Here is a 23,632-nt window from a genome sequence, read left to right on the forward strand (position 1 = left end):
CACGTCCAGATGACTCATCTCTGGTTGCAGGGATAGATTCTTCACAGGCTCCTTCTCCCCATCACAGAGATACAGTACATTGGCTGGAAATAGAATGGGCTGCCTGATTGACTCATAAAAGAATCATATTCATAACTGGAGAACTGCACTGCTGGGCTGATTCATCAAAAAGTAATTTATTCATCAAAGAGTCATTTGCCTGCTATGGTCTGTTGTATTGGCTCATCAAATAATCATATTGGTCTAAAATACACCTCTGGATCGTTTAATCAGTCTGGATCGGTCACACACATACACACGCAGACATATACACATACACACACAGACAGACCCACACACACAGAGAGACACACACACACTGTTTGCTGGTATGCTGCAAGGAATTGCCTGGGCTTGCTAATGGTGATGTGAGTGAGTTAGTCCTGGGGGGGGGTTGTGGCGAGTTAACAATCTTAATCTGGTTGGACAACAGGAGCGGTGATGTCCGATGGCTATTGGCTGAGGACACGGGGACCTTGACAGTGTGTGCGTCTATGTGTGTGTGTGTGTGTGTGAGTGAGAGACGCACAAAGAAACGGAGAGATAGACTGACTTTGAGCGTCCTCACGTGGGCTGGCTTTCTTCCCTCTGCTGACGACCGCGCCCACCAGATAGATGGTGCAACGCGGACAGCTACGGAGCTCAGACCAACAGTGTAGCCAGGCTACGCCGACACGAATCCAGAACCAACACAATACGCGTGTGGGAGGAAGGCCAAAGCTTGCCGGAACATAATGACGACAGCCAGACAGACAGACAGAAAGGGAAGGAGAAAAGCTACAATAGAGCGGTCAGTCAGCCAGACAGGCCAGTTAGTTAGCCAGTCATTTTATGTCACTCCTGTGGCGAATAAAGGAAATAACATTTGTTATTTACCAGAATAATGTCTGAGTCTAAAGCCACAGGAAGAATCAATCGGCCACACCAACTCGCCAGCCATTCTGTCACTCACTGAATCAAGCAGCCAGCCAACCCCCTTGACGCCAGTCTGTACGTCAGACGCCTATCTTGACATGCAGTCAATCACTCAGTCCGTCTCCCTGCTAATCCCTTATGACATTTAGTCAGCCAGCAAGCGTACAAGAAGTCTTGAAATTTAGTCAGCCGGACAGTCAGCCAGCCAGCCAGCCTCCTAGCAATCCAGTCAGCCAGCCCACCGGGTAGCCAATCTACACATTCAGTCAGCCAGCCAGCCAGGAGCCATCTATCCAGCCAGTCAGTCTGGGCCTCTAGCCAGTTGAACAGCAAGGTGGCATCCAAAAGCCTATCTGCCGGTCAGAAGCCTGGCGTTTAGTTTATCGGCGGTTCAAGCGTTGTGGCTGTAACGTGGACGGGAGGTGCTGGCCCCGGAAAGCACCAGTGACCTCCGTGCGGCCCGGGCATCCGACGCCTCCAATTAACTTGTGATGGATCCTCAGTACTGCTCCAGAACCAAGCCTTTTGCAGAACCATTGGTGTTGCAACAGAAAGGTGTGTGGAGAACTGGTTCTGGGATGTGTGCACCCAGATCCATGCATGCGGCTGCACATGCACTGCTGTGAGCGTCCACGTGGGTGATTCAATTAGGGGGTAAAAATGAAACAAAACCTTGTAGCACATTATGCAAGCATTTGTTTTCCCACGCGGGTCACATTTCACAGAGGAAATATCACACAAAACATTTAATGAAATACATTTATCACATTGCCAATTTAGGTTATCTTTTGACCCTCTCTGCCAAAAAGAATTTATTGTAGGCATTGCATTTGAGAGGGCGGAAATTCACAAATGAAACCCGGCTTCTTATCCTCATTACAATCACAATCTCATCCAATAACGTTCATGACAAATTATGAATTCATCATTGGTCCTCAGTGGGCTCATCCAATCCCAACCCCTATGCTAAAGCATTTCCTATAGTGCACAGAGTGGCCTTTAGTTAAACAAATCCATACACTGGACACTGACTGCAGTCCATTCCATTACCGAACAGACAAAAGTCAAGCGACAACACAACCACACACAATGTAAAAGTTTGAAGGAGGAGGAGTGGAATATAACAAGATGAATTCCCAATTTATTTGAGAGGAAAAGAAATAATCACAGAGTTTTTTTTTATTGATTTGAAGATGAGGGGTTGGAAACAATGTTAGCGCTTTGATGCTGAATACCAAGGGTGCTTTTCTAACAGCGTCAAAAATGGCACACTTCACCCTACAGGCTAGGCTAGGCTGGTCTAGTCCACTGTAGGAAATAGGGCGTCATTTGGGATGCAGTCATGGTAACAAGCATGAGGAAGTTCTGGTGCCACGCCACCTCCGCTATACCAGAGAAGATATTGGATAGGACATTAAAGTTAACAAATGATAATGGATTCAACTCGAACTTTCTCTCATGAAAAATTAATGCTAGTTCAGGGAATTAAAGGACAGTTAACCAAAGGAGATGAGGGTGTGTGATGCTTGGAAGAAGTTTAGGTTTCCTTGCAAATCCTGTTAAGGATCAGTTAGTGTATTGTTCATCAAATATAATTGATTTTGTGTTAGGTTTCTTGTCAAATGATAGACTTCTTTTGGATCATTGACTAATTAAACATATGTTTGATTAAAATGGGCTTTAAAAACATGTTTTTAAAGCCGTTTTACATCAGCAGTCTAGATATCCAGACCAAAAACTATAAAGAGCAAGCAAGAACATGAAATTGGTGCAATGTGTCTAAGAAAAACGGTAGTATCATCTATGAACAAATCCAGAAAGGTGCAGAACTCTGAAGGGGGGCCATGGTGTGGGTCTACACAGGGTGTGGGTTCACTGAGTGTGGGTTTACAGGGTGTGAGTTTATAGGGTGTGGGTCTATCGTGTGTGGATCTACTAGGTGTGGGTCTATAGGGTGTAGGTCTATAGGGTGTGGATCTACTAGGTGTGGGTCTATAGAGTGTAGGTCTATAGGGTATGGATGTACTGGGTGTGGGTCTATAGGGTGTGGGTCTATCAGGTGTGGGCTAACAGGATGTGGATCTACTAGGTGTGGGTCTACAGGATGTGGGTCTATAGGGTGTGGATCTACTAGGTGTGAGTCTATAAGGTGTAGGTCTATAGGGTGTGGATGTACTGGGTGTGGGTCTATAGGGTGTAGGTCTATAGGGTGTGGATCTACTAGGTGTGGGTCTATAGGGTGTAGGTCTATAGGGTGTGGATCTACTAGGTGTGGGTCTATAGGGTGTAGGTCTATAGGTTGTGGATGTACTAGGTGTGGGTCTATAGGGTGTAGGTCTATAGGGTGTGGATCTACTAGGTGTGGGTCTATAGGGTGTAGGTCTATAGGGTGTGGATGTACTGGGTGTGGGTCGGTGGGTTTTTGGTCTACAGGATGGGGATCTATACGTAAAAAAAAACTCAGAAATAGCAGACAATAGAGGGCTCAGATACGTTATTTGTGAATGGACATGCACACAAATGCAGGTGTGTATTTTTATCATTGTGGGGACCAAACCACAAAACATGTTTTGCTAACCTTAACCCTTTAACTTTAACCTAACCTAACTTAGGCCTAAATTTGACCTGTAATATCTAAACCTTAAAGTACCCCAAATCCTAACACTAACAGGGCTGCCTTGAATTACAAGTGACTGCCTGTCGTACTTTAGGTGCCTGTGACATCATTTGTGGGTGTTGGCCGGGGAATGCATTTGCCTCTAGTGTGTATTTCCTGGCAAAAATGTTTCGGGTTGAGCAAGCAACTGGCAAAGATGACTGCAACAGATAACTATTGAAAGGTTCTTTTTACAGTTAGCTTCCTACACTTCTCTGCTGGCAACGTTGCCCACTCCTCACTTCCAAACTGCTCCAGTTCTGTTATGTTTAATGGGTTCCTTTGCCCAACAGCTTATTTTAGATCTCGATATTATGTGGCCATTTATAGCATGTAGGTATAAGCAACATACCACAGGTCAGATAAATAACCCAGCAAAAGAGGATTACCTGCCTCTATCTTAATGATTTAGAATTTCCAAGATTCTATATTTTGTCCAGGCCACTCTGTTGTGTTTAACGCCAAACGTCACAATTTCTGTTTCATTTTATTCTTTCTTCGTCCAGTGTAGACCCAAATCAAAGCAACTGTAAAGGCAACTTTCAACATTCGTTCCATGAAATGGGGGAACGACTGAAACCAAGAGCGAGGGGCGTAAATATTTGTGGCCTGTGTGCCGCCAACAGGGATTCTGCCTTAGGTAAGAGAAAATTGTAAGGAAAGCTTGGAAGTCATTTCAGCCGCCATGATTAAGGAGAACAAGGTTGTCGCATGCTTTGTGTTATAACCTCCCTATGACCTCTGCATTAAAGGTTGTTGCTAATCAGTGCAGGCAGCGGAGGCTTGCAGAATCACTTTAACCTACACAGCGGAAGTCTTAGCCCTGAGAGATACATCTTGGCTGGCAGCGTGGCTTTTCTTACCCTCCCTCTCTCCATCCCAACTCTCCAGACTCCCTCTTTCTCCACTCTTCGTCTTGTTCCTTCGCCTCTCTTATTCCCTCCTCCCTCCTCTCCTCCCTCCCTTCCTTCTGTCTCTGTTTTTACAGTTCCTACAAGGTTGTTGGGCCACAGAGGAAGTGGTGGTAAGATGCAGTGAAGGAGAGAGCGTGTTCCCAGAAATCGATGTTTTGTAGCAGTCAGGGCTGATGTAGAGAGAGAGGGGCCCTGGGAGGCTCCTGAGAACCAACGAGGGGGCCCCATGAAAGGAAGAGAGGGATAGAAGCAGTAGAGATGTAGGCGAGTGAAGACAAGCATTCGGGGAGGAGGTGTGCGCGGGGGTGTGCTCGTGTGCATGAATGTAGGTTGTGTGTATACGTGCGTGTGTGTGTGTGTATGTGAAAGAGAGAGAGAGAGAACAAAGAGTAAGGAAAACTAAGCCTGAAGACCTATGTGGTGCTCATTCTATATCATTGTGTGGTGCAGACGGCCAAACCTAGTAATTTTTAACTGATTATTAAGAATCTAAATGAGAATGTAAAGCACACATTTATTTGTCCGAGTCCAATTAACATTCCATCTAGTAACTGTCTAAGGAAACACATTGTGAAATGTAATTAATGTAATACCCAATAACGTTCTATGGAGTCTGGAGGAGATTCACATAGATTGGCGGAGGTCAGACACAGGACCATTCGATAATATACAGGCTCTGTGTCACATAAATAACTCCCGGTGGGATAGGAGGCTTTATTAATATACAATCTCATTTTCCTGTCAGAGGGAGAAACCATTCCAATCCATTTAACCCTGGGACATATCATGTCTAGTCAGCACAATAAAGGAGATCAGGAGTGAGTATGTGTGTGTGTGTGTGTGTGAATGCATGCAAACAAGTATGTGTGTGTGTGATCAATTATTCAATAGTCTAATGAAGGAAGGCAGAGGTACATTTGCCCTGCAAACATTCCGTTCCGAGTCAAAAGCGAGTGACAGACTGAAACAAAAAAAGCAGTCAATATTAATACGTGTAAAGCTACAGAAAAATGTCCCCATAAAACACACATGAGATTGTATTCAGAATGAATAGAATCAGGGGCGGAGCTCAGCTTTCTCTCTCATGGGTGTGAACCTTAGCCACGCAGAACTCCCTCACCCACCCTCCTTCGCTAAAATCTTACTATTGCTACCTGATTTCCCAACTAAAAGATAGAGGCAGATTATATTTGTATTTAGTACTCCAGAAATATGTACGTTTCATGTACCATGTTGAACAAACGCTTGTTATTAGGCAACAGCCTAGCTGCTCCTGTCATCATAATGTCAGATCTATACATCTTCTCATGCTTCTGCTGCTCAACCGCAATACTAAAGATGTTTCTCGAGGGCACATATCATTATATTAATTTTTATAATGTGTTGCTTTTCTTTCCTCAGAGAGGCGGACAAATCTACCTCCCATTTTTATGTTTTATTACTTAAGCTACCTATATTCCACAGTTCAAATCTTTTGCAAATGAGCCGACAAGATCCGATGTTACATCCAGCCTTGCCATATTTCACTGACAATTTACTGGCCAATCAACCTGGGAATCCACATAAAAACCACACAAACACTATTTCTCCTATACAACCCTACCTGGAAACCTTCACGTCTGGCAACACTGGCTACACCCCCACAGTCACATATTAGTCATCACGCAAATGCATTACGGAATAACAAAACAAACATGAATGTTCATTACTTCAATGTCAACTAAATAGTATCTAGCAAAAAACCCTGGTATCATTGTATTCTGCTTGAAATACTGTTTTTCAATCGTAACATGCATTTCTGGTGGGCCCCTCTGATTCGCTGCCAAGGGTGCTGTGCACCCACTGCGCCCATTTAAACTCTGCCTCTGCATAGAATGTTGTAAAACATAATGTTTTGATTGTTTTGTGTTGTACTGTTTGGTGCATTGTGCCAATTTAAATAGATATATAATACATTTAAATTTATAATATCTTGACCTGACTGCTGCTGTACATGTGTGTTCATTCAGGACCATAGAATATAGAAAATAATGGATGGTCCATTGTTCAAGGTGAACATTGTAATCCTGTTGGTTGGTTTGTACTTTTTGATGTATTGTACTGTGTTGCACTGGAATGAATTTTCTCAGAATCTTCAGGTGGGAGAAACTCAGTTCCTTTTAGTCCAGCCCCTTCTCAGAAGTCTTAAATGAGACCCATATACACACTGACACACACACACACACACACACACACACACACACACACACACATACTTACAAATTCTACTCTCTGTCTCAGCACTGCATCACCTGGGAGAACATGGCTGAATTTATGTAGAGGATTACAGAACTGCTTTAGAGCGTGACTCACACAGTTACACACACATACACACACACACAGACACCAAAAACACACACAGTTCAACAGCCTCTTATTAGCTTTACTTGTCATGTCTGGGATTTTTTTTCTCCCACTGAAGATGTTTCTGTGAGATGATTCCCAGAATAATTTGAAGAATCTTCACCGAGTCACAAACCTGCGGGTCCTTTCCATTAATTGTTAGGGGAGGGCTAGGTGGCGGATTATGTATGAAAGATACAGGCAGAACTTTACTTTTAGAGAGGTTCTTCTGGATCCACAGTTCTAGGCTTTTAGAGTTGTTCATTGTGCAAGAGTGGATCGAATTCAAGAGGTATCCATATATGTGGCAATGAGCAGTCACTGCCTCTTACAGCACTGGCAGGAACAACCAGCATGTGTTGTCTACAACACACATAACTAGACCAACCCCCCAATGTATACACACACACACACTCAGGTATGACTCACACACACACACACACACACACAGCCACACACTCCATCAGTTCCTCCAGAGCATGACTCAGCTGATTGTGGGATTATTCCAAACAGTCACCAGCTCTGTACGGACAGGATTTATGCGGCACTTTACATGACCCCCTGGTGACCTTTAGTACCAATGTGGAATTGGGGTCAGCACTGGGTGAAGGTTGCCCTTAAGGTACAATTGGTTTGTACTTGACATGTCTGTAGACAGTTACATCGTACGTGACAAGTTTTGACGGTGCAAACATCCCGTGTTTACTCTGGCGGCATTGTTTTTTGTTGATGCGCATGTCGTTTTCCATGTAGCAGGCCCATACACTGTTGTAGCAGGGACCCACACTTTTGTACCAGGGACCTACACTTTTGTACCAGGGACCCACACTGTTGTAGCAGGGACCCACACTGTCGTAGCAGGGACCCACACTGTTGTAGCAGGGACCCACACTGTTGTAGCAGGGGCTTAGACTGTTGTAGCAGGGACCTAGACTGCTGTAGCAGGGACCTAGACTGCTGTAGCAGGGATCTAGACTGTTGTAGCAGGGACCTAGACTGTTGTAGCAGGGACCCACACTGTTGTAGCAGGGACCTAGACTGCTGTAGCAGGGATTTAGACTGTTGTAGCAGGGACCCACACTGTTGTAGCAGGGACCCACACTGTTGTAGCAGGGACCTACACTGTTGTAGCAGGGACCCACACTGTTGTAGCAGGGACCTACACTGTTGTAGCAGGGGCTTTGACTGTTGTAGCATGGACATACACTGTCGTAGCAGGGACCCACACTGTTGTAGCAGGGACCTACACTGTTGTAGCAGGGGCTTTGACTGTTGTAGCATGGACATACACTGTTGTAGCAGGGACCCACATTGTTGTAGCAGGGACCCACACTGTTGTAGCAGGGACCTACACTGTTGTAGCAGGGGCTTAGACTGTTATAGCATGGACATACACTGTCGTAGCAGGGACCCACACTGTTGTAGCAGGGACCCACACTGTTGTAGCAGGGACCTACACTGTTGCCACTGTCAGCTATTTTTTGTAAGTGGCTCAACATTACTTTGATTCTAATGATCTTGTTATGCATTTATTCCTATATTAATAAAATAAAACTAAAGCTGAGCTGACAAGTTGTCTTCCAGTCATCATTAAAAATGGCTAGGAAGCTGGCAACAAACTAAAATGTCCTTTTGAAAGTAGCTTTATGTTTGCCAAACTGTTTGACATTTTCTAAATCATTTTGAAATGGTCCATTGAATATGGTATTTGGAGCAAGGGGATACTGAGGTTTCTCTCTCTATATATACATATATATGTGTATATTTATAATATGTGATTTTTGTTTATGGTCATTTATCACCATTACTTTTCGCCTTCCCTGGTTTGTGACACCCAATTCCTGTTCATAGCCCTGCCACCTCGCAACGACTCCACAACAGTTATGGAACAGACAAAGATTGAAACTTTTGAAGCTCAACTTCGAAGCCGTTTCCACTTTATCCCACTGCTTGTTCTGGGAGAACCGTCCCGAGGCTTTAAAACGGGGCCCTTGAAAGCAGCCCGACTACTGTTTTGAACACAGCTCGTCTGCTACCCTTTGACAAGGCACATCTGCCCCCAATCAGACCTCGTCGGGAGAGTACAAAGGGGCTCCTAAAAATAATAGGGGGGAAAGTTATTCTAGGTTGCAGAGGAAGCACAGGATGAGTGTGAAGCAGTTCCTCTGCTAAGCAGTTTGTGGTTTTCAATTCAGTTTCATTCTTCCTTCTGACTTTTGCCCTCCAGGACCTTTTGTCAGTACCCTGTGTCTCTCCCTACTTTAAAGCTCACAGGTACAAGACCGACCACGTGGAGTTGCCAGAGTGCAATGGGACAAGCCCTGTGTGGCTCCACCCATGCATCCCGGGCAACGCAGAGCCAGTTTGCCACACCTTATGCTGGACTCCCGGGCACTGTCGGTATACGGCTGTACTGTAAGGCATCACTCGGAGGGGCCAAGGACATGAGTCAGTTTGATGTGGGAGGACAATATCCTTGCACCGGCTGCCTAAAGACACGTCAAAAGATCAGCTGTGAACCGACCTTCAAACACAGATGATGAATCAGCTTAACGCCTCTGAATGCTAGCTGTGGTGGGGGTGAAACGTAAAAATGTCAAATTACTCGGACTGCCGACTGACTCTTAGATCCTTTAACCCTTTGACCTGTTCACCTTTGACCGTCGGTACTGCAACACCTGAAGCAACAGGAAATCAGCACAAACCCTGTTGTTGAACGCAGTCAAATGACAGGTACGAGCCCTCAGCACATCAAACAATTGAAAGCAGCTCTCCTTGTTATATATTCTGTTATGTATAAGTATATATACATAAGCCTACATATATATATATATATATATATATATATATGTATATATGTAGGCTTCCTCTTTGCTGCACTGTGGCCTGACCCCAAAACCATGACGTCAGCCTGTGACTAACCCTCCCTGTCGCTTTTATCTTCCACCGCTGTGTCAGGAATTAGAAAATAAACCTCCACACAGCTCTGCAAGCACTACATCAAGGACAAGTGTCTACACACACCACACACACACACACTATATATTATTACGTAAACTTGTGAATGAAGGAGGGCCTGGAGCGGACCAGGTATGACCAGTCATCTGGACTCACCCAAACACACATACCCCCTCAGGCTACTGTACTGTTTGGACTGAATCTGGAGTGAGGAAAGGAAGAGAGGAACAGAGAGAGAGAGAGAGAGAGAGAGGAGAGGAAGTAAAACAGTGAAAGGAGAGGGAAAGAGAGAGATGAGGGGGAAAGAGACAGAGAGAGGAGCGGAAGACAGCAAGAGAGAGGGGGAGATAGACAGAGATAGAGGGGAAGAAGAGAGACTGAGAGAGGAGAGGGAGACAGGCAGAGAGAGGAGAGTGAGACAGGCTGAGAGAGGAGAGGGAGACAGGCTGAGAGAGGAGTGGGAGACAGGCAGGGAGAGGAGAGTGAGACAGGCAGAGAGAGGGGCTTGTGGAGGGTAGCAGTGCCCCACATTATCCCTAAAGAAATGTCAGAACACAATGAAAAATATTTAAGGTATTAAGGATTAGAATTGACAGCAATTACCTGTCAGCGTTTAGGGCTACTCTGACAGCAGAAAGACAAGTTCCCGTTGAACAATGGCTAAGGCCAAGGTTTAATTCGGACCGTGGACTTTACGCATTATAGTGCTGTTGACATTTGAGGGATTCAATCTGAAGCATTTACTTTGAATATTGTTGTGTGTGTATGTGTGTATCTCTGTGAGTGTGTGAGATTGTGGTGTTCGCCTCAGATGGAGGGAAGTGGTTAGAAAATGATTTTGTGTGATGTTATTACATAAGTGAATAAAATGATTATGCTATTTATGGGGAGGATGTTGCACAATCGTTGATGTCGTTATCATCCTTTCATGTATTCATAACATTGCAAGTAGTGTATAACGTAAACTTTATTACACTGATTTTCCAATGGTATGAAGTTTATCTCCTTAAGAGACTCTGTCTTTCTGTATCACCTAACGTATACACACGACTGGCAGAGTTTCAACCAAGGTGGTGACATTCATCTGTGGTCACCAAGCTGGCTAACTATCTAGCTAACGCTGTAAACTGGCTGAACAGGGTAGTCAGCCACAGACACTGACATAGAAAAGAAATGGAAAAAACAGTGCCTCTGTAATATGGGTCAGAACATTTGAACGGTTTTGGTCCAGAAACAAGTTCTATTCCCTGTAGCGAAGTAGCAAGCATAACGATCACGAATCTGCTACCAGTGTATTCTCTATGTCAGTGAGAGGCTGCAATACAGCGAAGTAGGCTAATCACTGCAGCCATGATTAGGCCTTTTCCGAGTGACTCTGTTTGTCTCCAGGGGCACTGGTGTTACCAACCGATAATTCCAGATAGCACCGCAAAGTCTGTGGTGGGTATTGGTGTGTGTTCATGTGTTGGTCAGTGTTTTTTGTTGACTGACGCGAGGGTCCCGTTTCATTAAATGTATCGGTAGGCACTGCCGAGATGACAGTCAGCCCATGCTGTCCCCCGGGTAACAGAGCAGTAGCTAATGAGAGGATGAGGGCAGGTTCTGCTGCATGAGGAGATATGACTGCATGTTCCCTCTCCTTCTATCTCCATCTCCCTGTCTCTCTTTCTCTTTGTCTCTGTCCCCCTTTCTCTAGCTAACCTCTCTCTCTTTGTCTGTCTCTCTCTCCATTCCTTCACGCAGCCTCTCACCTTGAAAAAAAACCTTCCAGTGTAGAAGATTTTAAAATGCTGCATCTCAGTAATGTGTGTGAGCAGAGAAACTTTTTAAATTTTATTGAAACGTTCATCTGTGTGTCCAGTCTGTGTGTGTGTGTGTGTCTGTATGCATGTGTGGGTCTGTGTGTTTGTGCATGTTTTGGTTTGTGAGTGGTCCGAAGCCTTTATCACTTTGGGACAGTATTATTAACATTTGTTTGCCAAATGTAATTGCACTTTGTTAATACATTTTTTGTTGCAATTTAAATGATCAATATATCTTAGCAAAGCTGTCGCAGACTGTAACAATATTTAGAAAATGTAGTTGTTTACTGTCAACACAAGAATGGAACTGCATTGGAATATGTTACAATATTTTGTGAAGTCTTTCGAGTTTTGACCCAAATGGCAATATTGTGTCCATGCAGTAACTGGAGTCATTGAACAGGCTGACGTTGTTGTAGCGATTACACAGCGGACCATTATGGGTGAAGGCTTTTTGAATGAGTGGGCTTAACTAAATGTTCATAAACAGTCAAGTCCAATTCACTTGGTAAGTGGCTTGGTTCTAGTTGCTTTAGTTGCTAGGAGGTTATAATAGTAGCTGGAACTATAATTCCTAATGCAAGAAGGCATGTCTGCATTCCATTGCCAGCTAGGCTGATCCAATCAGTTGAAAAGACACACTATTCTTAAAATGTGCAGAATGTCATAATTATCCAGACTGAAGAAAACTGCACACAAGGTCAGACCTTGAGAGAGCACTAACAATTTATTTTGGTTTTAGCCAAGGCTGTTGTTTGGGGCTTTGCATAATATGCTTTGTCTAGCCTTTCTGCCTCTCAAATGTATTGTGTGAGGTGAAACACATACACTGGTATTTTTACTGTCTTCAGAAAAATAATAATAACTCACAATACGACCACCTCCATATTTCTGCCCGTCAATGATCTGTAATCCAATTTCATTGAAAAGGTTGAGATATGCAAAACCTGCCTTCAAAATACCCAAGCAACAATTTCTCTGTTTTACACCAATTATGCTGTTTTGTTTTGTCAGCTAGGCTTCTAGGTACTGTGGGTAGACACACACACACACACACACAAACACACACACATACACACACACTTGCGCACGCCTACACACGCGCACACACACACACATAGACACACATTCACTGTGTGGCTGCTATCTTATTTATTCACCCTTAGTGGTTCATTGCCCTTAAGCAAACAGCAGAACAGCCTCAGCGTGGATTTCCTCGTTGACAGTGTCAGCACGTTTGTAGACTTTATTAAAGGCCCAGTACAGCTAGCCCCCAAGCTACCAATATATTTTACATTTATCCATTACCAATTGGGGTGATTTGACCTCAAGAAGAAGCATAATAAATATATATATTTTTAAACTTTATTAGACAGATCATTAATCTTATCTCAAATCAGGCAATAGAAACTATTTTTTTAGACAAATTACTGTCAAATTGTTTATTCTGTACCATATTTTTGTTCTTCAACAAATGTTTTATCACAATTGATTGTTGAATGTTTTGAAAAGTAGAAATTATTTCAGAATATTTATATTCAGAAAGATATGATATCATTTATGCTATAATAGGAAAAATGACTATTTCGGTTAATTGATTATGATTAGGGTATAAGATAAAACACAGAGATGACCTATTACTATTAGAACAGCAGAAAGTGTAATGTCATACAATCGCAATACCATAGCTTTCTGCCAATCAGGATTCAAGATCCAAACCAGACATTATGTAATTAGGGTTAGGATTTTAAATTAGAATTATTATTTTGGTGCCCACAATGATAGTAAAGCTACATTTGTGTGTTTATGCGTTCACCCTTTCTTATAGGTTTCTATACTACCTCTGCTGTAGCTGTTAGGGTAGTGGCTGTTGGCCTGCCAGCAAATTAAAGCACAATGCACGGGGGCAGACAGTAAATAAAAAATGTATTCCGCTACATCCATACCCAAGAAGCTGCAGCTGTATGAAATTTGTGCTTGGCACGGTTGTCTCTGGACGACTCCCTGCCCTTCACACATTAAGTTGCAGGTACAAACTCAGGCCGTATCTTGTCAATCAAACTTATTGTAGCGAACAATGTGCGCAGAGAAACCAAACCGGTCGCTGCCCTGAAAGGCAAACATCGCACATAGGCCTAGATATCTTGCAAAATAACTCCACCGACTTGGTTTTCATTATTTTACAACTCGGATCCCTTGCAGAGCAGGATTGGTGAAATGTTAATTTAAAAGCCCATGACCATTTGGCGAAAAGGCTATGTTTAAAAAACACTTGAAGTGACATCAATTATGCATTAAAGCACGAGTAAAGTGGTGGAAATTAGCCGTCATGAGTGCAGCCTGCTGGGATGGATGTGGCTTTGCATGTTGTGTTTGCATGTTATTGTGTTTGCATGTTATTGAAGAAGTTGTGTAGCCCACAATACATATTTTCTGAGTGCACTGTCCATGGTACTGATATCGTTTGACCACGCATTGTGGCCACCCCTTATCAATGTCCCTTTGTCCTGTCTTTCATAATTACTGGAGTAAAATGTCCGTGACGGATACAGTGCGTAGATGTGAAGAGCAACCCACGTGCTTCGTGCCCTGGTATTTCCAGGGTGTTTCATACGAAGACTCCACACGGAGAGTGTGCTTTACCATCGCTGTAAATCTGAGAATGCGCCGTGATTCTTGAACTCGCGCGTAACGTCGTTCAACCACACGATGGCTCTGTGTTGCCTCTTCTCCCCAACGCTCCACGCCTCAGCCATTGTGAGATATAGCTAAAACCCCTCTACCGTGCGCCCTCCCCCCTCCCCGCCTGCTGTCTGTCGCGCAAGGCAGAGGCAAGCAAGCAGAGCTGGAGAAGCCGACTATCTTCTCCTCTCGAGTCCCAGCAGTCAGTGTGAAGATGGTTGGCGGCTCGTGCGCTCGCAGGTTGGCCCGTCGCTCGCGGTCGGCCTTGATAGCGGCTCTCACAGTGCTGCTGGTCCAGACGCTGATAGTATGGAACTTCAGTAGCTTCGACTCCGGAGAAGAAGGGGAAAACGGCGGCGGTGGTGGGTCGAATCTGAGAGAGAAGAGAGAACGGGTCGGCGGCGTTGGCTACAAAGGCAGCCGCGAGTATATGAAGCGCGGGGTTCAGCTACAGCACGATCCTCCACAAGGGAAAGGATCCGTTCGTCACATACAGCAGCCGGTAAGACAGTATGATACAATGCAGTAGCTGTTTTATTTCTTCTCTACTGCCCAAATTGCGAAGTGTTTAGTAAATGAACAACGGAAGACTAGGTTAAAACCGCTGTTTGGATGGTTGTTGTATGTCTACAATTCCGAGAATAGACGGACTCAGACGCCGAAAGGAATGAATTAAACGAACTGGGGCTCATGCTGTGCTGTATTCATTTGCTAATTATCATCTTTTAAATGGAGATGTAGACTACTCTACTTGCCGACATGTTACTTTGACCAGCCTCCCGCGTAAAGGCTGGCAGATGTAAAGATGTTTCCGAATCCAATCCAGTCGGAAGAAAACACTCTGAATCTTGTTCGAATACATTCGCTGTACTCTATATCATGTCATTCAAAATGCCCGAGGGTCTGTATTTCAACCCCGAACTGTACAGTCCTAGCAATATTTCAGAATGACAAATCCCCAGTTATTTCTAGATGCATACATTGACATCCCGGGCTACTCTGTTTCTGCTGGTTATTGGGTAGAAACAGGTTTTTGCTCTTATAACAAACAACACATTTAAATCCGAATGGACATTTTATACGCATCAATTTCAGATTGGGCGTATCAGTGCATAATGGTTTAGACTAATGATTTAGTTCATGTGAGAAAACAAGACTGGTGAAATAACTATGATCTAAGGGGTCACATATAGCTTCTGCAAACAACAGTATGTTAGAGGGGAATATAAATGTAAACATCTGCTTACAGCACTCGGTTTATCAATAAATTGTTGAAATAGTACTTTCTGAATTTTGGTGGCCGCTATAGCCTACCCCTTTAGTTCTGCACGGAATTGAGCCCAAAACAAGGGATTGTTAGCAATCTACTTATATACGGCCGTGGTTAAATCCACATGCTCCAGGGCTGCTAATGGTATCGGGTTCCCACAGGAGCTCGTTGTGTGTTAGTTTAACTAGTCGTAGTATTTGGACTGGAAGGGATAATGGATCACGCGTGGAAAGTAATTTGAAGTAAATTACACTAGCCTACAGGTTGACGTCTGTTAGGTTGTTAACAGTACGTTAAGACAAGCGGCAATAAATGCTAGAGTTATTTTGTCAGATACCTCATTGAATTTTGAAGTAATTTGGATGCATCATTGTCATAGAGTTAATGCAATATCTGGACTCGATGTCCTGTGCTCACCTGCTCTTTAGGTGACATACAGCCCATTCCCTCTGGAACATGTTATATTCCCCACACCATGCAGTCAGTCACAGCTCTGGTGTGGTTAATGTGGTGGTAGCTATATGGAGGCTACAGGGAAGTAGTAGTAGGTATAGTGGGTAGGTTCCAGTCCACAGAAAACCTCCACTCTCATCTTTCTCCTACGGAGGTAGGAGCTGTGACTCAGTCTATCTATCTACTGTGTGTGTGTGTGTGTGTGTCCCCTTAGGCTGCAACAACAACAAAATGTATGGAAAGTCATTCCAAGGAGGGAAACGTGATGAAGTTGTCAAAGCAAGTAGTACTGCTTGTGTGTGTGTGTGTATGCAGGTGTGTGTGTGTGTGTGTGGATGTGTTTTTATTTCATCTGTATTCCTGTCCAGTAGTGTGGCTGAATTTGTTAAATCGTTACTGAGTTCTGACACACAGAATCAATTGTGACTGGGCGACAGGGAGATATTTGTCCGAACACATTCTCGCCAAACCAACTATAGGTGCGTCCTGAATAGCGCTCTGTTACTCACAAGAGGACACTCCTTTTGACCAGAGCCTGTACAGGGAATAGGTTTGGGACGTCAACGTTTTAAAGAAAAGAAAAAAAAACGTTTACCATTAGGCTATAACTGGCATATCATATCCTGTGACCTTTTCAATGTTACGGTACTTAATGTCTATGCTCTGTGCCTTGCAGTCGCCAGATAATGCAAACTGCTTTGCCTTCTGGTTATAATGCCGAATTGGCCGGCCTGTCAGCTCGCCTTCCACCTCTTCCCTGGCGGCTTTCTGAAAGCCGCTGGTCGCCTGCAGACATTAACATTTTCGTTGGTGTGTGTGTGTGGTTCGTCGAGGAAATCCCTTCCCAGTGAGGAGTCCTAGAGGCAGAGGTTTACTATAATGATACCGTTACAATGACTTAATAGATGATTGAAATATTGGACTGACGGGGGTTGTGGGTAGTCAGTGCTTTCTGTTCAACCCACTGAAGCCAAAGGTCTCCACGCAAAACCAACATCTGTCACTTTTAAGGCCACTCTAAACAGAGGAGGCCTTCCCTTTCGTGAAATAAATCGCAGCGTTTCCGATACTAGCTCTCCTCTGGTTTCTTGTCCTCAACGTGCATATAGACAGATTGTGTGTGTCTGTGTTCCGTCATGTTCTCCTGCTACATTTTGTTTGTTGGGTTTTCCGGGGTGAACGCGTGTTCTAGGCTAAATGGTTTTCCCGGGTAAACATGTTCAAAAGGGTTTTCCAGGGTGAACACGTTTTAAAGGGTTTTCCAGGGTGAACACGTTTTAAAGGGTTTTCCAGGGTGAACATATGTTCTAAAGGGTTTTCCGGGGTGAACATATGTTCTGAAGGGTTTTCCGGGGTGAACATATGTTCTGAAGGGTTTCTCAGCTTATTCAGTGTAATATGCACATCTTTTAAATCTAACACGCACACACTTTTGTTTTTCTATCATTGTGGGGACCTGAAACCTAACCCTAAACATAACCCTAAACTTAGCAATCAAAATGTTATGCCTAAACTTGCCTAACCCTTACTTGTAATGACTAAACCAAACTTAGCCTTAATGCCTAACCCTAACCTGTAATTACTAAACCTAGCCTTAATGCTTAACCCTTAGCTGTAATGACTAAACCTAACCTAGCCATAATGCCTAAACCTAACCTGTAATGACTAAACCTAACCTAGCTTTAATGCCTAATCCTAACCAGTAATGACTAAACCTAACCTAGCCTTAAGGCCTAATCCTAACCTGTAATGACTAAACCAAACAAAGCCTTAATGCCTAACCCTAACCTGTAATGACTAAAACTAACCTAGCTTTAATTCCTAATCCTAACCTGTAATGACTAAACCTAACCTAGCCTTAATGCCTAACCGTAACTTGTAATGACTAAACCTAACCTAGCCTTAATGCCTATCCCTAACCTGTAATTACTAAACATAACCTAGCCTTAATGCCTAACCCTAACCTCTAATTACTAAACCTAACCTAGCCTTAATGCCTAAACCTTAACCTGTATTGACTACACCACAGGTGTCAAACCGGTTCCACAAAGGGCCGAGTGTCTGCAGGTTTTTGGTTTTTCCAATAAATTCCTAGTTCATACCTACACAACCAGGTGAGGGTAGAAACGAACCAATCAGTGACCTAATTAACCAATCAAGTACAAGGAGAGAGCAAAAACCTGCAGACACTCGGCCCTCCGTGGAACCGGTTTGACACCTCTGGACTACACCTAGTTCTAACAGTATGCCAAAATATTTTTCCCTAAACCTCTAAGCCAAGGTTTTACTTATCTTTTTGGTGACCTTAAGTGACCTTAATTCTACGTTTTACCCAAAACGCAACCCAGAAATTGATAACAGTGTATTTTCCTAGTTGTGGCCAGCTAGAAGATCTTGTGGAGGGCAATTTGTCAGGTTTTACTTTCTTTGTAGGTACCAGACACACAAACACATACACACACACACACACACACACACACACACACACACAGACACACACACACAGGCAATCACAAACCGTTAAGCACGTGTTGTTTCTTTGCAGAATTTCCTTCAACCCATTTCTTAAATCAGAAGTGAAAATAAATGTCCAATTGTTTTAAACATCTGTTGATATGGCAACGGCATATCTGATAAAGCCATCACTTAGCGACATGAAGACCCTGTTCCAAATGTCTACTTATTATCTTATGTAAAGGTTCCAAAACTATTTTCTTGCATAAAGCCCAGATTATTTTGCATCTCTCAGAATCTTCTCTTGGCTACCTTCTTTTGCATTACTTAAAATGTCAGTAAAGCTGAATATGCCAGAGAAAGTAACATTATGGCAGTAAAAATGTATTTCTTGATAAAGACAGTATTGTCTTTTTTCTGACTGAGTTCTCTCTGGTTCTCCAGCAAAACATTTTAAATTGTAGTCCCTGGATCAGTTTTGCATTTGAGATTTTTGCTGTGCCTGATATGCCTGTTCCATGGAATCAGTCTATTCCACATCACAGCTCTCTCTTCCACTTTCTTTTTCTCTCCTCCTCATCCCTCCGCCACTCTTTCTTCTCCCTCTCTTCATCATCTCTCCTTCAGATGTGCTCTCCACCACTTCGTTCGCCACTGTCTGATTCACGCACCTCCTGTTCCTGTTCACCGTGCTGACTCACATGCACACGCACGCACCGATGCACACACACACACACACACATGCGCACACACACACACACACACACACACACACATACACACACAGAAACCCACAGTGAGTGGCTGGTGCCCCACATTCTCCACTCAGTTCAACCTAGAGGAAACTACAGTGCTGATCTACTCATGGCTGAGATTGACTGGCCGACTCTGTGAATGCAGCGCTTACCAAAAAAATTGTTTTAGTGTGTGTGTGTCCTATCCACGTGTGTATGTGGGAACCTGACGTTTCCCAAAAAATAGGAAAACCTGAAAAATCTATCTCAACAGCTTTTTTTTCAGGTCCCCACTAGGGAAAATGTGATTTCAGGCAGAGGGGTTAGGTTTATTGAAAAATGGAAAATAGGGCATAGTGTTGGGATTGGGGTTACTTTAAGATTTAGTCATTACCGGTTAGGGTTTGGTTAGGGTTAGAACAAGAACAAGACAGACAGAAAGTGACAGAGAGAGAGGGAGAGAGAGAGAGATGGCGAGAGACAGAGACGGAAAGAGACAGAGAGAGAAATGGAGAAAGAGGGAGAGCGAGAGAGACAGAGACAGAGCCCGAGAGTGAGAGAGAACTGACACAGTGTCTTTAAGGTTACAAGGGCATAACTAGAGATAAAACCCCCCACAATATTTGCATATGCTTATCAAGAAATAAATGTCATTATCAAGTAGAGGAATATATATAAGCCATTTTGGGTTTACGCTTTATGGCCATTTTGAAAGCATTAGTTTTTTCTATTTCTCCCAAATGATATCTTCTTCAGTGTTTCCGATTACGCCAAATGCTAATACTGACGTAGCCACATTGACTTCAGAACAGCAGTTTGAATTAGCGCAAAGAAAAAGGCAAGGGGAAAAGTCTCCCTTTCAGTTATTTCGCTTTGAACAGAACTTTGAACATTGCAGATTACAGGCTTTTGAATCCACTGTACAATTTAAAAATCCCCTTTTTCCTGTTCAATATATTACATCACCAATGGCAACCCAATATATCATGTAAAATGACAAGTGCTTCCAGCTCAATGAATAGATCAACCGCAACCACTAGAAACAGGCAGGTTGTAAGGACAACCATTCTAGGTTGGACTTAATGAGTTGCATTGATGGAGACCTTTGAATTTCACAGGAGGTTTCAGGCCGGTCCGAATATCTGTCGGCTTTTAATCTAGTGGACAATTGCTTTGTCACAATGTAGCAGGGCTTCTGAATGTTGATGGTAGTTTGTGAAATATCCTGCAATTTTAGATATTTAGACGCAACAAAGCCCGTAACTACAGTGAAATAAAAAAGAAATCAATCAAAGTTTATTTGTTTTCAGAATTATTTTCGAAAACCTAATGACTGTACTTTTTTGGGGCATTGCGTTTAGGGCATGCTACATGAGAGGCACTGACCTGTCAGGGATGGAAATTGTTTATTATTTATGTCACAAAAAAATACAATCTCAACATCGCCTAAATCTACCGTGTACATCTAGGACAGAATTCAGCTAGAAAACTTTGTCTGCTTTTCCTTTACAAATATGCATCCTATCGCCTTGAGCGCAGACCCTTGCTAAACCAATCACAGGCTTCGATATTCTTGGCACACACTGCAGTGGCAGACACACGACAGAACTCCCGGATTGACCTTCCATGGTTAACACAGTTGATGCAATGAATATACAATACACCTTGTGATGCATAAGCCAATTAACACTTAATAATCAATGGCGATTCCATGTCTAGTACAGAGTGGATTGGGTGTTACTTGATGACATTTTGTTATAGTCAATTCATAATCTCTGAAGTTCAGATTTGAAGTCACAAATAGGACAGTGCAAACATAGCAATAGACACTCCTGTCAAAGGCATAATAGGCTTCTGCAGAGTTTGCTAGCTAGTTTCCGACCGATAACTTTCTGCTCTATCAATAAAATGCTAGCTATCTAGCTACTCTAGCCATTATTGTCGTTAAGCTATGAATTAATCATCATGGATTTGTTTCCATGAAACAGACAGAAAACATACGGTCCATTACAGACTTTTTAAAAACCCCAGCACTATTAGAGCAGTGAACTGTGAAATCATTGCAGTATTATCGTACAGTTTGTTCACTCCATACAATTCTAATTAACCATCACACTTTAACTCCCTAAAATGATTCAGTGACTAGAGTAACATGTCAGTAAGCTTGTGTACAACAAACTGGACACAATCACAGCAAATTACAAAGCAAAATGGCAGCAAAGTCAGTAATAACCAATGCCTGCGAAATCCTGGTTACTGATCTACAGCTTTCAAAATCAGTAGAGTAAAACTTCCTCCGTCTTGTCCTGCCGCTAACCCCTACTGTGCTATCTCAGTCCAAGCTAGCAACTACTTACCAAAAGCTACTTCAAGACCAGGTGCTAAATGTGGGCTTCCCCGGTGAGGTCTTATGTAATATTTCCAGACGGGCAAGACAGAGGCAACACTGTCTGTTTTTTCTGTGTGGGAGACCTTTGACTAGACTGAGTGACGCATAGCCCTACGGTGGGCAGAGGACCGGTTTCCCCATAGCCCTATGGTGGGCAGAGGACCGGTTTCCCCATAGCCCTATGGTGGGCAGAGGACTGGTTTCCCCATAGCCCTACGGTGGGCAGAGGACCGGTTTCCCCATAGCCCCATAGTCCTCATAGCCCTACGGTGGGCAGAGGACCGGTTTCCCCATAGCCCCACGGTGGGCAGAGGACCGGTTTCCCCATAGCCCTACGGTGGGTTGGGGACTGGTTTATTGTCTTAAAGATGCGTCTCTACTTAACGTGTGCTTGCGAAAATCCTAGGAAGAAAGAAGAAAGTACATCCCTAGACCAGAGTCAGTACTAATAGGATCGAAAGATTGCCCTTCGTAATTTTAGTTATTTCACTATAGAAGATAGGATTAATAATATATTGTAACACATGGCTTCAAATATAGATGCAACTTATTCTAATGCTTACCTTTTAATGGTAATAATAAGACAATGGGGAACTGTTACATTTTTATTTGAACTTAATCAGTCCCCGACAATGCATTGTTTCGAGAAAGATCCAGTGTGGCATAAAATTTATTTTCACTGTTGGTCAAACGTACGGTTATCACACAGTCACATGACCTTAAACAGTATGTCATTCAATATCTGTTTAATGCGTTTTCAATGTTGATTCATAGTTTGTTTCTGATGGCTAAGATACCAGACTGCGGATATTCCATACTGGGGCTTACACAAGTTGTCTGACTGTTGGCCTGAGGTTTCCTGTCTGGTTCTAAACACGGACACGCATACACACACACACACACAGACACACTCACACGCCCGCCAACGACCCCGTTAGCTAACAGCTGCTGTGAGCATGGGGTCAAAGACAGTGCAGCCTCAATCCCAGAGGCCGCTTACTCACTGAGTCCACACAGACACACAATACACGTAAATAAACATCAGTGGCAGAATTACCTTACCGACACGAAAACCAAATCAACGTCACGGGCAGGTGATGTGCGGTTCGGTCTGTGTCCGACCCCACGGTCTACACAGTGCTGCACTCCAGCGCTGTGGACTCACGGAATCACCGCGGGCAGCTACGGCCCGAAAAACAAGCTGTTTTGTCACAAACACCGTTCGGTTGCCAAGGCAACACACCTCCTCCCTGCAGCTGCAGCATACGCAGCAGTCAGGAGCGGGGTGCGTGTGCGCGCGCGCACGCTGAGCGTGGGGCACAGTGGCGAAGGAGCGCACACTGAGAACCTTCTCGCTGGAAGCTTCGCCTCTCTGTGTGAGGCTAAGGAAACACTGGAGCAGTCAGAGGGAGTGTGTGTGTGTGTGTAGGTGTGTACGGGTGGGTGTGTGTGTGTGTGTGTGCCGGGTGGAGAGTGTGTCTGACACTTTGCATGCCTCGTAGGTCCTATGAATTAAACTACTGTGTCTCTGTTTTTGCCTTCAGCACACATTGATGATAATGTCCTTCTGTTTTAGCCCATATAGCAGCTATTACAGGCGATTTGTGTTAGAAAAACACACTTTCTCACTCCTGGGTCACGCACACACACACACAGGCTTTCATACATACACACAGTTGTGTTATTCAGCTAGAGCAGTTACCCAACACATCAGCTTGTGTGATATTCCCAGGCAATATCATTCTCCTTGTACCATTTCAGATGGCTAGAATTAGTTTCAAGTGAATTTATTGAGTAGCGAAATTAAACCCGTACAGTTCTAACAGTGATAGGTTGAGCTTCATTTTGAAATAATGGGGGTCCATAACACGCAGTTCAAACTAAAACGTACGATTAAATAGTAAAATATAGCCAATACAACAACACCATGGACCAGACCTTCACACATCAGGGACCAGACCTTCAGACCTTCACCCCCCCCCCT

General features: G+C 43.7%; 1 protein-coding gene across 1 annotated transcript in view; it reads left to right on the plus strand.

Annotated features, from left to right (window-relative positions):
• Positions 1 to 14,490: 14,490 nt before the first annotated feature.
• The window catches only part of xylt1 (xylosyltransferase I), an 82,885-nt gene continuing 73,743 nt past the window's right edge, over positions 14,491 to 23,632 (plus strand). Inside the window, exon 1 of the mRNA XM_010872897.4 lies at positions 14,491 to 14,850. Coding sequence (XP_010871199.2) covers positions 14,563 to 14,850 — 288 coding nt within the window. The 5' untranslated portion in view covers positions 14,491 to 14,562. The remainder of the gene's footprint in view (positions 14,851 to 23,632) is intronic.

This window comes from Esox lucius, chromosome 9 (genome assembly GCF_011004845.1).
Source record: "Esox lucius isolate fEsoLuc1 chromosome 9, fEsoLuc1.pri, whole genome shotgun sequence".
In the NCBI taxonomy this organism is placed as follows: Eukaryota; Metazoa; Chordata; class Actinopteri; order Esociformes; family Esocidae; genus Esox; species Esox lucius.